This window comes from Balaenoptera ricei, chromosome 3 (genome assembly GCF_028023285.1).
Source record: "Balaenoptera ricei isolate mBalRic1 chromosome 3, mBalRic1.hap2, whole genome shotgun sequence".
In the NCBI taxonomy this organism is placed as follows: Eukaryota; Metazoa; Chordata; class Mammalia; order Artiodactyla; family Balaenopteridae; genus Balaenoptera; species Balaenoptera ricei.
The window spans coordinates 98,646,824-98,664,178 of NC_082641.1; the positions used below are offsets into that span (position 1 = coordinate 98,646,824).

The 17,355-nt window shown below is 33.8% G+C and overlaps 1 protein-coding gene across 6 annotated transcripts in view; it reads left to right on the top strand.

Moving 5' to 3' along the window:
- Positions 1–17,355, top strand: part of DMXL1 (Dmx like 1) — a 130,314-nt gene that overhangs the window by 42,729 nt on the left and 70,230 nt on the right. For all 6 annotated transcript variants that reach the window (XM_059916926.1, XM_059916927.1, XM_059916928.1 and 3 more), the window contains exons 13-25: positions 31–152; positions 2,635–2,724; positions 2,806–2,908; positions 3,049–3,168; positions 3,459–3,680; positions 5,836–7,521; positions 8,742–8,849; positions 10,837–11,006; positions 11,522–11,619; positions 12,599–12,764; positions 13,575–13,836; positions 14,939–16,032; positions 16,490–16,681. In XM_059916926.1, the coding sequence (XP_059772909.1) occupies positions 31–152; positions 2,635–2,724; positions 2,806–2,908; positions 3,049–3,168; positions 3,459–3,680; positions 5,836–7,521; positions 8,742–8,849; positions 10,837–11,006; positions 11,522–11,619; positions 12,599–12,764; positions 13,575–13,836; positions 14,939–16,032; positions 16,490–16,681 (4,433 nt within the window). The remainder of the gene's footprint in view (positions 1–30; positions 153–2,634; positions 2,725–2,805; positions 2,909–3,048; positions 3,169–3,458; positions 3,681–5,835; positions 7,522–8,741; positions 8,850–10,836; positions 11,007–11,521; positions 11,620–12,598; positions 12,765–13,574; positions 13,837–14,938; positions 16,033–16,489; positions 16,682–17,355) is intronic.

Here is a 17,355-nt window from a genome sequence, read left to right on the forward strand (position 1 = left end):
AAATTTCAAATGTTTTTAAAATATATCTAGGTGCATACTGCAACTCTCCTAGTGCATGCTTTGTAGCAAGTGATGGACAATATCTGAGATTATATGAAGCAGTTATTGATGCCAAGAAACTTCTATATGAGCTTTCCAATCCTGAAATTTCTGTAAGTAAATGGCTTTTGAAGCTAAGAATATAATGTGTTTTTAGATACTTAATTTATACTTATTGGGCATGTTCTAGAATTATGACATATAATTTGTAATAAAATGTGTATATTTTTTAGTAATTTTTTTCACATTTGCATTGTACTCTTACAGTGATTCTAACCTCCTTTAAAAAGAAACCATATCTTTCATTCATTCCAAAAGTAGAGTCTAGTGTCCTACAATATGTGTTTTTGTTGTACTTCTTTGCTCAGAGATAAATGGGGACTACTGACAGTATAATGTGGAATTATGTTGGTTCATCTGCAGGTTTTTTTCTAGGCAAGGGAAGTTGAAATAACAGGAGTGGATTTTTAGTCTTAACCAAGAGGAAAGAGCTTTCAGCTTGGTTGCACTACAGGCAGGAGTTTTTTCAACACCATTGCAAAGTTTTTGTCTTATGACAGAGAGCACTTGTTCCTGTGCCCAACTAATAGCAACCCACCATCTGCATTGTCTCAGCACCTCCAACAAGCCAGTATTTCCATTCTCTTGGTTTTTGTGTTTTTAAATATGCCCTGAGGTAACTTTCAGCCATACTGAGCTTCCTGTTTAGGAGAGTCAAACTGTCCTCTCAACCATCAATTAATGTCTTTGTTAATGCTCTGGTTACAGAATTGCATAGGTGTCAGTGGTCTGCTCCAATCTTGTTTTTTCCCTGTTATTTTTATGGCATGGTTTTACAGAACACAAAGTTTTTCAAAACATATATAGTGTTATAGTAGAAACGTATATTTCTTGAGGGCCTTCTGTTTTTCAGGAATTGTTTTAAGTGCTGGAAATTTAGGTGTGAGCAAAACAGACAAAAATCTAAGCTTACATTCTAGTGAAAGAATATAGAAAAAAGGTTAAAATATATTAATAAATACTTTGGAGAGAAACAATGTTGCAAAAGTAGTAGGGAGTGCCAAGTAAAGTGCTGATCAGGGAAAACCTCACAGAAGTGGTACCATTTGAGTAAAGACCTGAAGGAGATAAAGGAGCTACCTATATGGATATGTAGAGGGAAGAGTATTTCAGGAAGAGCCAGTGTAAAGGTCCTGAGGCCAGAGCATGTTTGGTATGTAAGGAGCATCAAGGAGGCCATTGTGGCTGGTGCAGAATAAGTGAGGTGGAGGGTAGTCAAAAATAAAGTCAGAAAGTGAGCCTGGCCAGATTGTATTGAGAGTAACTTTGACTTTTACTCTGAATGACATAAAAACGAGTGAAGAGAATGACAGTGATATGATCTGGCTTAGGCTTTAAAAGGATCACTCTGGTTGTTATATAGATTAGACATGGGAAGCAGAAGTGTTATCAGAGAGACCAATTCAGGAAGCTATTACAGTAGTCTAGGACAGAATTAAAGGGGTTTAGAATGGTAGCAGATGGTGGTGATAAAGATGATAAGAATTGGTCAAATCTGGATGTGTTTTGAACATTGAATAGTAAGGATTGGACTGGATATGGGGTTTGTGTGAGAAAAAGAGGATGACTCCCAAGGTTTGCCTTGAGATGAGAAGTATAAATAGCAGTTTTTGGGGGGTTTTTTGGCCACGCTGCCCGCCATGTGGGATCTTAGTTCCCTGACCAGGGATTGAACCTGCGCCCCCTGCATTGGAAGTGTGGAGTCTTAACCAGTGGACTGCCAGGGAAGTCCCTAAACAGCAGATTTTGAGGAACAGGGAGATTCAAGAGCCGGGCTTTAGACATGTTAATTTTGAAATGCCTGTTTGATATCCAAGAGATCTAGTAAGCTAGTCTCTGGAGTTTTGAGGGAGGCCTGGTCTGAAGATAGAAAATAAGTAGTTGTCAGAATATAAAGTTGTGGAGCTGAGTGAGATCACTGAGGGAGAGACTATAGCTGGAAAGTAGAAACGTTAGGAGGATTGAACCCTGGGGCATTCTGTTGCTAAAAGTGAGGTGAGTGTGGTGTATAATGGAAGCCAAACTGAAGAAAATTATTTCCAGGAGGAAGGAGTAATCAACAGAATCAAATGCTGCTGATAGATCAAGTATGATGAACATTGAATTTAACAATGTGAGCTTGACTAGAGCGGTCAGGAGATAAGTGGCTCAAGAAATCAGCATATGTAAATAGTATGTTAACTTGTTTCTTTAGCTTTCTTTGTCAAAATTAATGCTTAAAAAACATTAATTCTTAGAACATTTCCATGAGATTGAAGTCAGTCTTTCACACTTATAAATATAAAATACTTTTTTTCCCCTTAACAATTACCAAGCATTGCTTTTGGTTTTCTCTGCACCAGCTGAGCTGTAACTCTATTCATTCCTGTGTAATTGCCTTGTAAAATCGTAAAATGTTTATAATGAAAGGGACTTGTGAATTTATTTAGTCTCACCTGAACTTATTATTTGTCTGTTATGCCTGAAATATTATGTCATTTGTTATTATTTTTTTTAATTGTTTAATAAAGGAGATATCCATTTTTTCAAAAACAGAAATATGTTGGTGAGGTGTTTAACATCGTAAGTCAACAGTCAACAGCCAGGCCAGGATGTATTATTGCGTTAGATCCCATTACCAAACTTGTAAGTATTATTTTTCTGGCCACTTAGCATTAGGTAAATAATAATGTATGTCAACTTACATTAGTATTTATTTGCATTCAGCAAGGCAGAAAAACCCAGCTGCTTCATGTTTTCCAAGAAGACTTCATTTTGAATAACCTTGAGAAGAAAAGACTAGGAAAAGACAGAATATTATCTGATGCAGGTAAAGAAGAACTTTTCATGAAATGAGAAATAAAATGTAGAGTATGTTAGGCAAAGATAAATTGATATAATGTTTATATAATATATAAAGTTATCTCAGCTTTCCATGTTAGTAGTGAAATATACCATTTATACCAACAGGCAGCTCACCTAATGGATTTTCGGAAAAATTCTACCTAATTGTAATAGAGTGCACCCAAGACAACCGTTCATTGTTACACATGTGGAATTTGCATTTGAAGTCCATTCCTGTCTCATTGGGTGAGTTTTTTTTTTTTTTTAAACTTTAAGTAGGCTTAGGTTAACAAATTATATATGGTTAGATAGTTCAGTGGATATTTTTAAAAGCTGTTTTTACTGAGAAAGGATAATTATAGTTTATTCTGTTAATTAAGAAGAAAACAATTCTCTGATTTTCTTGCCGTAAAGCATCATATTAATATGTTAACTTTTTTGTCTTTTATAAGGCAGTTTTGGATTATAAAATGTAGCAATTGTAATGTTTATAGGGTTTCTCTCCCAGCTTTTGGTTCTTTTTTTATGTTTTATAGATGAAAAAGTAGATAGAAAAATATCTGAAGCAGTTTGGCAGCCAGAAGAACATTATTCTTCTTCTCCAGAGAAGATCTTATCCCCTTTTTCACAGAAGTATCAGGCTTGCAGAGCAAATCTCCAGAGTACCAGCAAGTTGACTCTGTCTTCAGAAATGGTTTATAGCCAAGAGTTGCATTTGCCAGAAGGAGTTGAGATAATAAGTGTTAAGCCATCAGCAGGTGTGTAAATTTTGTAAAAAGAGACTAATCAAACTTCATAATGCATGAGTATTTACTGTGTATTTAAAAATAGGTGCAACTCCCACTTTTTAAATCTACACAGAAACAGAAATGGAAAGAATATCTTTAAGTACCCTAAATTAAAATTTTAAATTTCTCATTACATTTTCAGATGACTCTGGCATTTGTCAGCCAGTTGTGGTCTTAAATATTGATTTCCAAAACAAATTTTTATTATCCTTTTGTGAAGACAAAGCGAAAGTTTCCAGGGCAGAGATCACAATGGGGTTGCACCTTATTTGCCAACTTTGATAACGCTGGTATTGGCTGCCTGGAGCTCTGTGCTGTGAAGGATTCCAAGTGTGTAGTTCCTGATATATGTATTTGTCATCTTTATCCTTAGGGCAGTGGTTCTCAAAATGTGGTCCCCAGACCAAAAGCATCAGCATTGTTTGGGAAGTTGTTAGAAATAATAATTCTTGGGCCACACCCTAGACTTACTAAATCACCAGCTGTGGGGTGGGACCCAGCAGTCTTGTTTTGACAAGCCTTCCAGGTGATTCCAGTGTACACAAAAGATCAAGGTATCAAGGGTATCATGAAAACGAAGACAAAAATCCATCTTTTTATCACCTAGTTCTTTCATTTTCATAGTCACAGTGTGGGTTTTTGGTCTTCTTTACTTGTCTACCACTTTTGACTAATTACTTTGAATGCTTTTCAGTTTGCCACATTATCAGGTACTTAATCTTTTCTAATTGGTGAAGTTAGCAGGAGTATTTACAGTGTCCTGATAACTTTTACATTCTGGGTTTTTTTTTGTATATTTTAATAAAAGAGGCATCAATGCAAGGAAAGTTAAAGTTTGAAATAGAATGACTTTTGTATTGACACAGTTTTAAGAGCTGTTATCCTTAGCCAGAACAGTATAATCTTCACTACTGAATTCTATTAAAAAAAAACTATATGGCAGATCTAAGAGAAACTGAAGATGTTTCTAAAAATAATCCTTGGCGCAAGTTGAGTTTGGAAGAAAAAAGAAGTCCTAGGGCAAAAGAAGAAATCTGTTTTGTTTGGCAGAAACAGTAGCATGTCATAAAAGCTTTTTTTCCTAGTCTTGAGAATTTTTTTTTTAACCGAGACTTTTGGGAAGGGTAAGCTCTTTATTCTCTGTTCAGTTCAGAGAAACTAATGGACAATGTTAATTGTGTCTTTATGCAGTACTGCCAAGTCCTTGAGGACTTAAGGAAAAACTTATGTTGAAATATGCTTTTAAAATATAATAAATGTTCTGTATAACATTTCTGTATTACGATTAGCAGTTTATGTTTAATAGTCTAGGATAGGGATTGGCAAACTATGGGTCACCTACCTTTTTGTAAGTAAGTTTGATTGGAACGTAGCCACACCTATTTGTTTACTTTTGTGTATGGCTGCTTTTGTTCTACAATGGCCGAGTTGAGTAGCTGCAACAGGGACTCTGTGGCTAGAAAAGCCTAGTTGTTACCTTTGGCCCTTTAAGAAAAAGTTTGTCAACCCCTGATTTAGGAAATTAAAGAGTATGTAATTACATTAAGCCCAAGCAAACGTATGTCCCACTTAGGAATCTTCTCAGCGTCATTTATATGAAATACACTTCAATCGTGGAGGAGGACCCTTTTAGTACTTAGGTAAGCGTGAGCCATTCAAAAAATTGTATTAAAAAATATTATAGAGAAGTAGCCAGTGAATATTGACAAATTTTTTTAAATGTATTGATATCTTTAAAATAAGATTTATAACAATATATAATGCTAGCAAAGAGTTGCGAAAGGAATGCTGGGTTGAAAACCAGGACTAGAATTTAGGTTTTCTAATTCTGCCTTAGTCTAGCTATTTGATTTAAGCATAAGATACTTACACATTTAGTCAAGAGTCCTTACTTATAAATTATTACGGAGTTCTCTTTCAGCTCTAGGTTTTGGTAATAATGTCCTTTTTATGTACCTTTTTGACGTCATTAAAAGCGTCTTACTGATCTTGCTGATCCTTAAGCTAAATATTGACTGTCATGTTGTTAACACTAGTTCATGCAAAAGACTAAAACCTTTAGTACAAGAAAACAGATTTATTTAACCAAATTTGACGTTTTGTTAATGGATTATTTTTGTTTTAGGACATCTGAGTTCTTCTTCCATATATCCCATATGCAGTGCTCCTTATTTATTGGCAACTTCATGCTCAGATGAGAAAGTAAGATTCTGGAGATGTAGAGTAACAGATGGAGAATCTGCCACTTCAAAGAATGGAGAAATGGATCTTATATACATTTGGGAAGAATGGCCGTTACTTATTGAAGATGGACTGCAGAGCAATAGTAGTATAACTGTACCTGGTAGGCCTATAGAAGTCAGCTGTGCACACACAAATCGTTTAGCAGTAGCATATAAGCAGCCTACGTCTAATAGTAGATGTTCTCAGGACTTTATGATGCATGTAAGTATTTTTGAATGTGAGTCTACAGGAGGTTCATGCTGGGTCCTTGAACAGACAGTTCATTTAGATGAGTTAAATACAGTGTTGGATTCTGGCATTAGTATTGATAGCAATTTAGTGGCCTATAATAAACAAGAGGTATATTTATCCAGTAAAGAGAGTGTCACATCAAACACAAAGCCTTTAGTTCACTTAGATTGGATGTCTAGAGAAGATGGTTCTCATATTCTGACTGTAGGAATTGGATCAAAACTTTTTATGTATGGACCCCTGGCTGGCAAGGTACAAGAACAGACGGGTAAGGAAAGCCTGGCATTTCCTCTCTGGGAAAGTACTAAAGTTGTGCCTCTTTCTAAATTTGTACTGTTACGAAGTGTGGACTTGGTTTCTTCTGTAGAAGGCGCTCCACCTTTTCCTGTTTCTTTATCATGGGTCCGTGATGGCATCCTGGTGGTAGGAATGGATTGTGAAATGCATGTATATTCCCAATGGCAGCCATCTTCTAAACAAGAACCTGTTACAACAGATTCATACAGTGGGAGCACTCCATCTATAATAAGTTTAATAAAACAGAGTAACTCATCAAGTTCTGGATTACATCCTCCAAAGAAAACCCTGACTCGATCCATGACCAGTCTTGCACAGAAAATCTGTGGAAAGAAAACTGCGCTTGATCCTTCTGTGGATATGGAAGATTCAGGTCTTTTTGAAGCAGCTCATGTTCTTTCCCCAACTTTACCTCAGTACCATCCTTTGCAGCTTTTGGAACTTATGGATCTTGGCAAAGTTCGGAGAGCAAAGGCCATCTTGTCACATCTTGTCAAGTGCATTGCTGGGGAAGTTGTGGCTCTGAATGAAGCTGAATCTAATCATGAGCGCCGCTTTAGGTCTCTCACCATCAGTGCTAGTGGAAGTACTACTCGAGACCCCCAGGCATTCAACAAGAGTGAAAATACAGATTACACAGAAATCGATTCTGTCCCTCCACTTCCTTTATATGCCTTACTTGCAGCAGATGATGATAGCTATTACTCATCCTTGGAGAAATCTAGTAATCAGAGTACCTTAAATAACTCAAACCAGTTGTCAAAAGAAAGTTATGATGAGCTTTTTCAGATGTCAGCTTTAATGACTGATAGTCATGTGTTAAAGACAGATGAAGAAAATACAAAGCCCAGGGTTATTGACCTTTCACAATACAGTCCAACTTACTTTGGTCCTGAGCATGCTCAGGTTCTTTCTGGCCACTTACTTCATTCTAGTTTACCAGGACTCAGCCGGATGGAGCAGATGTCTTTGATGGCTTTAGCAGATACAATTGCAACTACCAGCACTGATATTGGAGAAAGCAGAGACAGAAGCCAAGGTAAAATTAAATTGGGTATAGGATTAGAAGAAAAATTGATGATAATATTTTTACTTATTTTTTTCACAGAAAATCTTAAATAATTTTTGTAAAAATGACAGCCATGAAGGTTTTTAAAATCATCATTGTTGCCTTCACAATAGTTTTAACTTGAATATATATTATTTATCCCATAAATCATAGTACTCTGAGAAAGTACACAAAGATTCATTATGCCAAGTCATTTTTACCTGTCTACTTAATAATGTTAAGAATCCAACTAATTGCTTTTGAGTTTAGCAAAAGTTAACATTCTTAATAAATAATTACTTTAGAAACCCCAAAATAAAAGGTGCTTTCTTCTTTATTTATTTATTTTTCACATTGTAATAATTCACTATTAATTTGGGTTTTTTAATATTGAGGTTTTAAAAAAAATTAACCTTAAGGTATACTCCTTCCTAGAATAGCAGCAAGCAAGCCTAATAAAATTAGGTCTTTTCCTCACCCAATGAGCATTTTTTGTTTTTAATCTCCTGAGTTATGAATAAATTTGTAGAATTCCCATCAGATTTCAAATAAGATCTGATTAACAGTCTAGCGTTGTGCACCAGATATAAGTCAGTAGGATGCACCCCTTGAAAGGAAAATGTGGGGTAAATTTAAGAAAAAAGAATAACAATAATAAAAATTAAAACTTTAAGAAAAAATAAGTTGGTCATGAATTGCAACATGAAATATTATTAGTAGATATTATTTTTTGATGTGACTGTATTACAAGTGTTTATTCATTTAAAGTAAAAATCAAGCCTCCTTACCATACAGCCATTTCTTCCAGTGTTAGCAGTTATTGGAATGGGTATGTGACTTGAATCAATATGGAAAATATTACAGAGAAGGTTAAACTATTTTAAAATTGAGTCACATTTAAATTAAAATATTCATGTCAGAGGAGATTATATTATTAAAAATATGTCAGCCTGAGTCAATTCATTCTCTTCTTTATTATTTTTTCAATTATTTAACTATACAACTTTTTTCTGTAATGTATAATTGTATAGGAAAAAGAAATATTAGATAATATTTAGACTGATAACTTTTGTCAGTTTCACAATGTTTTGTCCCTGTATTTGGTGCTGTGACATACCCTGCTTGCCGGAATTATTAGCATTTACTTGTGTTTTGCTAATGAAATGCGTTTTTACAAGTAAAAATACCTTTTTTTTTTTTCTTTTTTATAGGTGGAGAAACTCTTGATGAATGTGGCTTAAAATTTCTTTTGGCTGTTCGACTTCATACTTTTCTTACAACTTCTCTTCCAGCTTATCGAGCTCAACTCCTTCACCAAGGTGATTTTGGCAGTAATCTAGTAAAAGGAAGTAAGACGAGTAGAAGAGAGGCTTAAGAACATTTAAGTTTGTTTTTGCCCAGATACGATAATGCCTAATGCCAACAAGTTTGACACATTCTGAATTTCCTTAATTTATGTTAAAAATGTTTGCTTTCATCTCATCTTCTTTGCTTAAAAATACTGGAATTCTTTTGGTAGATGGAAAGAGCTAATGAAGAAATGGAAATGAGGCAATTGGATATTATGTGTAATGTTTTCAAATTCATTATACATTAAAGACCAATTAGTATTGTTTCATTCTCTTTAATTTCCTTAAATTTTCTTTTTTCTCCTTTTTAATTGACTTCTATCTAAATTCATTTTTCCCCAAAATTTGAATACAATTTTTGTTATAGAAATAATACATACTCAATTTTAGTTGTTTTACAAAACAGAGTACAGAACATAGAAAATAAAAATCCACCCACCCCCAAAACTGCTGTTAACATTAATGTGTATTTCAGATAATAGTTTAATAACATTTCAGATACTTTTATATTGTTAGTCAGGACTCCCAAAGTAATAGAAATACTTTACTTAAATTTAAGATAATTTAAGCAATATAAGATATTTATTGACTCAGTGCCCCCCAAGTTTAAGAGATAGAGCTGGCTTCCAGGATTATTGGATCTAAAGGTTTAAACAGTGTTGTTGGGACTCTACAGGTCAACCTCTGCTCATTAGTCTCCGTCTCTTGTTGCCTTTCTTTCTCTTTCTGCTTCCTCCTTCCTTTCATTTTGCATTTAGCTTTGGAAAAGAGAAGCTAAAATTCTAAGTCAGATTATGTATTTATGTATTTATTTATTTATTTATGAAAAATTATTAAACTCGGTTGAAAGATAATAGGAATCTAAAAATAATTTAGAATAACAGTCCATTCACAGCATAGATGTTTGTTTGTTTGTTTCTTAATTACAGTTTCTTTATTTCTAAAGACTTGGGTATAGTAGGCATTTCAGATTCCTTGGCACTGTATACTAGGTTAAAAATTTGAGTTCATGTATTCGTATAAGTCAAAGCCACATCTTATAATTAATCATATACTTAATTCAGTAATACTAAACAAAATGTAATGTGAAGAGGCAAAATAAAAGCTGAACGATAAACACCACATGTGTGGGCCAGTAGGTTGAGAGACTTGCTGATGTAAATGATGCTTTATAAATATAAAAATATCTTGTTAATATAGTTATTATGGGGTAATAAAAGTTATTATGTGCTAGGTACTATCCCAAATGCTTTAACTATATTATTTCTTTTAATCCTCACAACAATGTAATGAGGTAGGTGTCATGATTATTCACATTTTGTAAATAAGAAAATTGAGGAATCAAGAGGTTAAGTAACATGCCCAAAGTTATATAGTTAGTTAGGGTGGAGCTAGAATTTAATTTATGCATTCTGATTCCAGAGTTTTTGCAGTCCTAAGTTCTGTTCACCAGCTGTACTGTCTCCTTGATGCTTTTTTGATTCCATGGAATTAAATCCACACAACAAATGTTGACCAAAGGATGTCAGACATACTAGAGAATAGAAAGACTCAGCACAGTGGCATTTGCCCATAAGCATTTTTCCTTATCTTTTTAAAAAAATATATTTTAATTATAGAAAATATATGCTCATTGTAGAAAATATTGATGTGATTGAGTTACTTGGAGAAGCAAGAAAAAAACCCCATATTCCCTCCAACCCCAAACAATTATAACTCTGTGAGTCTTATATAAACTTTTAGGCATTTATATTGCAAATACGGGACACACATTTCTGATAATCATTATATAATCATATTTATATTTCCAACAATTATAACCCCAAACAATTATAACTCTGTGAGTCTTATACAAACTTTTAGGCGTTTATATTGCAAATATGGAACACACATTTCTGATCATCATTAATAATCATATTTATATTTCTTATAAACATTATTTTTGATATTTCTTCAGGCCTGTCTACTAGTCATTTTGCCTGGGCCTTTCATTCAGTAGCAGAAGAAGAACTGCTGAACATGTTGCCAGCAATGCAGAAAGATGATCCCACATGGTCTGAACTTAGAGCTATGGGTGTGGGGTGGTGGGTCCGGAATACCCGCATCTTACGCAAATGCATAGAAAAGGTGAGTGTTTTATTTTGGTGTAAAAATGAATTAATATATATTGCATGTTTATTTACATGATAGTCCATATTTCCTCTCCTGTTACTCTTTTTTTTTTTTAGCAGTAAAATGCTTTTAAGTAGTCTTTATATTTCAAAATAGCATAATTTTTAAAAATTTATATTCTAATTCTTAAATTGCTAGTTGATATATTAGCATTTTTTATTGATATATAGAAAATAATATATATACACATTTAGGAAAATAAAACAGTACAGAAGAGCTTGTAATGAAAAGTGTAGTCCTGTTTCCATCTCTTTGTAATCTTGGAGGCCACCACCATGATTACTTTTGTAATTATAAAATAAATTAATAAATTAATAAATTTACATATACATGCATGCGTTCATACACATATTTTTTAGTTTATTGAACATTTAAGTAGAGAATGTATGACAGTCTCGTATATGAAGGAAAGTATTTGTTTACTTAAAAACTGTTACCGTGAAATTTTGACCAATATTTTCTAATTATAGGTAGCCAAAGCAGCCTTTTATAAAAAGAATGATCCTTTAGATGCTGCCATTTTTTACCTTGCAATGAAAAAAAAAGCTGTGATTTGGGGATTATATAGGTAGGTGAAAAAACTGCTTCAAAATGAAAAACTTTCCATAGAGTATGAAGTAAAGATTTGTTGTTCTTGTTAGTATGATTCATGTGGATTCTTAGTTATTTTTGTATTTAAGAGATTTCATGTGAAAGAAGCCCAGGTTACAGAGCAGAAGAATCTTGATGAGGCACATTAGCTTTTTTTAGGTTTATCAGTCCAGAAAAACATTTTTTTTGCCTATTTTAATAACTTCTCATGATGCTCTTGTAGAACAAAGAACTAAACCAGAAACTTTATCTGGAGTGGGGAAGAAGATGAATTGGTGGTGCTTTGAAAATACATCTACCCTCTGCCCTATCAAGGAGCTCTTGGACCAGGCTATCCTTCCAAACCACCCTCTTTCTAGGGGCCCTGACCCCATTCTTGAGCTAGGGTCATTTAGAATTTTTCTCTTTCACTTGTTCTCAGCTAGACTTGGTGAACGTGATCACCATAAATAGTTCACTGTTCATTTGGGGTTCAGTTCTAGGTATATCCATATGTTCAGCAACCTTTGGGGGAAAATCATGGTATCAAACAGTTCTAAGAGACTAGATCTTTTAGGATTATTTTGCTTCAGGACAGATTCCTTGGATTTTTATCATCAAATTCATCTTCAGGTGGGCAGTGGGGGTAAAGGCAGTTGATTAAGTATAAATGGTAAAATAGCACAGAAGTTAATATAAATTATATATTTTGTATAGATTTAAAAATAATTTCTCACAGTGCTGTTAATGTAGTTTCTTTGTAGTTTGAATGTTTTCAATAATCTCTGAAATTTATATGGAAAAGTAAATGTTTACCATAAATGTTATTTTTGCTCAGAAAAGCAGCAGATGTATAGTAATTTATGAACTGGTACATGCTTCTTTTGAGTCTTAACTTTTAAGTGGCTAACTTTATAACAATTGGTTTTGATGTAGAAACATTATGTTCCGAAATTTTCAAACTTTTTTCTTTATAGATCCCAAAAAGATTCCAAGATGACACAGTTTTTTGGACACAATTTTGAGGATGAGAGATGGCGTAAAGCAGCTTTAAAGAATGCTTTTTCTTTGTTAGGAAAACAAAGATTTGAACATTCGGCAGCATTTTTTCTTTTAGCTGGTTGCCTCAGAGATGCAATTGAGGTAATGAATGAATTTTTTAAAAAATAGCGTTGTCATCCTTTTAAACTCTTTATGGTTTCAACTTTGTCTTTTAATTTCAACTCAAGTATAGTGGAACTAACACAAGGCTTAATGCCTAAAGTAACTGGTAATATTTAATGGTGACTTTAAAATTTTGTCATTTAGCTTGAATGATATTTATACAGAATTAAAATTAACCAGGTTGTGTTGGTTGGTAGAGATAGGTAGTTGATCTGACTCTTAAGAATATTTATGAACAGGTTAAAAGAATAAAATATTTGTCCTATCACTTTAAACATATTCGGACGTATATTTGGCTGTGTGTTAGTTGACAAACCTTAGCAAATTTTTAACTAATTATTTCTAAGTAAACCTTACAAAAAGTTATAAATATTTAAAATGTAACATTTCTGTCTCAAATTGCCCTTTTGCTCAGAGTTTCAGTCAAGTGATTCAAAACATCTTTTTGATTTGGAAACATTATAGTCTGCTGAGGTGGATGGGAAGGGTAAAAGCTCAAGAATAAAACAAAGTATGTCATTTGAATTGATGCTATTAGGAATTATTCAGTATTTTTTCATGAGGCTAATTCTTTTTGCAAATATGTATTTAGTACTACCAGGTAAATTAACATAAATGTTGTCAAGTAGATTTGCTGAAGCAAGCAGCATATGTTTTGTTTATTATCCTTGTTCACTGATTTCAGATATTAATAAAACTTTGTGTTCATCTAGTTATTAGTGAGTCAATTGATTTTACCTTAAAATGAAAGATACCCTTATTTATAAACAATATTTCTTGTTTTTGAAGGTATGTCTTGAGAAACTGAATGACATTCAGTTGGCTCTTGTAATAGCAAGACTCTATGAATCTGAATTTGATACATCTGCAACATACAAATCTATTTTACGTAAGAAAGTTTTGGGAATTGATTCTCCTGTCAATGAACTCAATTTGTTGAATATAAATATGCATTATGATCCTTTTCTTCGGAGTATGGCATATTGGATTTTAGAAGATTATAGTAGTGCTCTGGAAACATTAATAAAGCAACCTATCAGAGAGGATGATGGTAAGCTCTACTTCAAAGATGTTAATGATTAAGAGTTTTATTAGTGTTTGTCAGGTTCAGAGCACACTGTTGGGTGCTAAGGATAATGCAGAGCAGATTGAAGACATACATGGTCTAAGACTTTATGGTTTAGTTGGGGAGACAGAGTTATGTATACAGTTTTTTATTTTTTATTTTTTTCCCCCCCAGGAAGCTAAATCCTTTGAAAACCAAGGACTTCGGATTTTCTTATTGAACATAGATGTTATCAACATTTGAATATAAATGTTTTGAAGAAAATAGTGATAAACAGGGAAAGAGAAGTGGCTGGATTTCAACTATAATTTTAAGGTTGACTAGATAGGACTGAATTGGATATGGACTATGAAGGGAATGAGAGTCAAGTTTAACTCCTGGGTTTTTAGTTTGAACAATAGATAAGTGATAGGGGGAAGGCTAGGAGCAGATTTGGAGAGTGTTGCTTTAGATAGAAAAGACTTCTCAGATAAGGTGACCTTTGAGACCTAATTGAAATGTGTGAGTAATCAGTCAGTGCAGATATCTGGTTTTTAGGCCAAGGGCACAGTAAATAAAAAGGCCTTGAGGCAAGAATATGTACATGTAAATGGAAATGTAGTGTAGGCCTTTGGATATAGTATTCTAGATTTACAGGGTGAAGTTGGGACTAGAAATAGAGATGTGCACGTTATCACATATAGATGGTATTTAAAGCCATGGGACTGTAGGAGTTCACTCAGAGTGTAGATAGAAAGGAGGTCAAGTACTGAACTCTAGGACACTCAGCATTTAAAAGTAGAGAAGATGAGGAAGATCTAGCAAAGCAGGCTGACTGAGAAGGAGTGGCCAGGAAAGTAGGAGAAAAAGAACTAAGAGTGTGTAACTGGATGTTTTAAAATGTCTTAGATTGTTACCTGAAGAGATGTGAAATCAGCATAATCTTTGTTTTCCTACTATGTTAGAACGCTTTCATTACAAATGTGTTCTTGTCTATTCACTGCTATGTATTAGTTTGGTCTCTTACATTTTTCTCACAAGACCAGGTAGATAAAGGTGCCATGGTAGAGAAAATGGCTCTTGGCTCATAAAATGAATTTACTTTCAGATCAAGTCATGATGTCAGCATGCAATCCTGCCGTTTTTAATTTCTACAATTATCTAAGAACACATCCTCTTTTGCTGAGACGTCATTTTGGATCATCTGATGCGTTTTCCACACACATGAGTTTAACAGGAAAAAGTGGACTGGCAGGAACAATTAATTTAAGTGAAAGAAGATTATTTTTTACTACTGCCAGTGCTCATTTAAAAGCTGGCTGCCCTATGTTGGCTTTGGAAGTATTATCAAAGATGCCAAAAGTCATCAAAAAAACAAAACCTTTTTGTAGAACATCTAGTTTTCTGGATACTAGTAAAGTCTGTTCTCCTTCTTCTCCATTCAAATTGGATGCAAGGGAAGATAAGTCTTCTGCTATTGATTGGTCACAGTCACTGATGAATGGTTTTGGATCTTCTTCAGAGGGTTCCTCAGAGAAGCAGTCAAACTCCACTCTTTCTTTTGACTGGAGCCAACCAAGTATTGTGTTTCAGGATGACTCTTTAGAATTAAAATGGGACAGTGATAACGATGTAGAAAATGAGGATCTCCCTGTTTCAATGAAAGAACTAAAACCTTTACAGAGAAAAATAGGGAAAAAAATAGATGAAACGAGTTCTAAGTACACAGACTCTCTCAGCACACTAGATGAAAATGACATTTTAAATCCATCAGAAGATATCATTGCAGTTCAGTTAAAATTTAGAGCATGTTTAAAGATTCTCACAGTAGAACTTCGTACTTTATCTACGGGATATGAAATAGATGGTGGAAAATTGCGATACCAGCTGTACCACTGGCTTGAAAAAGAGGTGATAGCCCTTCAGAGAACTTGTGACTATTGTTCAGATCCTGAAGAATTACAGTCTGCATTTGGCGAAAATGGAGATGCATTTGGATTAAATGAAGATGCTGAAGATTTGCTTCATCAAACAAAAGTGAAACAACTGAGAGAAAATTTTCAGGAAAAAAGACAGTGGCTTTTGAAATACCAGTCACTCTTGAGGATGTTTCTTAGTTACTGCATACTGCATGGATCCCATGGTGGGGGTCTTGCATCTGTGAGAATGGAATTGATTTTGCTTTTACAAGAATCTCAGCAGGTATGTAACTTACATGATAACCAGTCAAAATACTACTTGTATGAAAAAGTTTTTGAGATTGCTTTTTTAGTTTTAAAATGTTAAAATTGTTGATTTTCTTAATTATGGTTGCTTTAAGGAATTCTGCTTTTTGTGTGGTGCTTCATATTGTGGATTTCTAGAGTTGTGAATGCATTGTGGTTTAAGGACAGTTTGATATCAGACCCTGTGATCTGCTTAATTCATATTAAACATTCTTATACGAATTCCTTGTGAGATGATGATACGAGCGTATTGTCCCATCATTTTTCATTATAATTGGTGGAAGGTTGATCTCCTCAGGTCCCTTCTAACTCTGTAAAAGTTTATTATGCTTTTAATTTTTAATTGTTCTGAAGTTTCTCAAAGAGACCCTGAATTACTTAATGGATTATAACTATAAATAGCTGATTAACCTTTTTTCCCTTTGTTTTTTAAGGAAACAGCAGAACCAATATTTCCTAGCCCTCTTTCAGAACAAACCTCAGTACCTCTCCTCTTTGCTTGTACAGCCAGTGCCAAAACAGTAGTTGCCAATCCGTTATTGCACCTTAGTAATCTAACACATGATATTCTGCATGCCATAATAAACTTTGATTCACCACCCCATCCTGATATCCAAAACAATAAAGTAAGTATGCTTGGTTTCAGACATTTAATTTACCTATATACTATGACAAAACTAAAAGATAAGTGTTAAGGCTTTTTATAAACAATTTTAAACATCATCCTATGCATAGTGATTGTTACACTGCCAAATTTATATTGGTTTTGATCAAAGAAAACTTTTGGTTATAGGCCAAGTTCATCTTACTTGTATTACTTATACCCAATAGGGTACTTCAATTTTTAAGTTTTACTTCGTCTTATTTAACTGCATCATTTTGGTAAGCGTAATAGTGTGTATGCACATTTATGAGTAAATCTTTAGAAGTACACTTAGCCAAAAAGCTGGGGTTTTTTTAGAGACAGAAACTTAATATTATGTAAAAGTACTAGTATCTCTTTTTTTTCCCCTCATAGTCTGCATTTGATTCTCTCCCACCTCACAGGCTGTGATATCATGCCATCCATTTTCTTTTTGTCTAGTGATAGCCTCTCCTACAGTTTTACCTTCCTGGATAACCTTAACCCTTATAAATTAATTTTGTCACTTTATTTCCTATACTGCTCAGTAGAATAAATGCCCACATTGCATATTATACAATTAGGATTTTAATTTTCTTTAGATTGTGCTGATTTTAACCAAACTTTATTCCATATTTAACTTTAATAATAAGCAAATAATAAGCATAACCCTGGTGT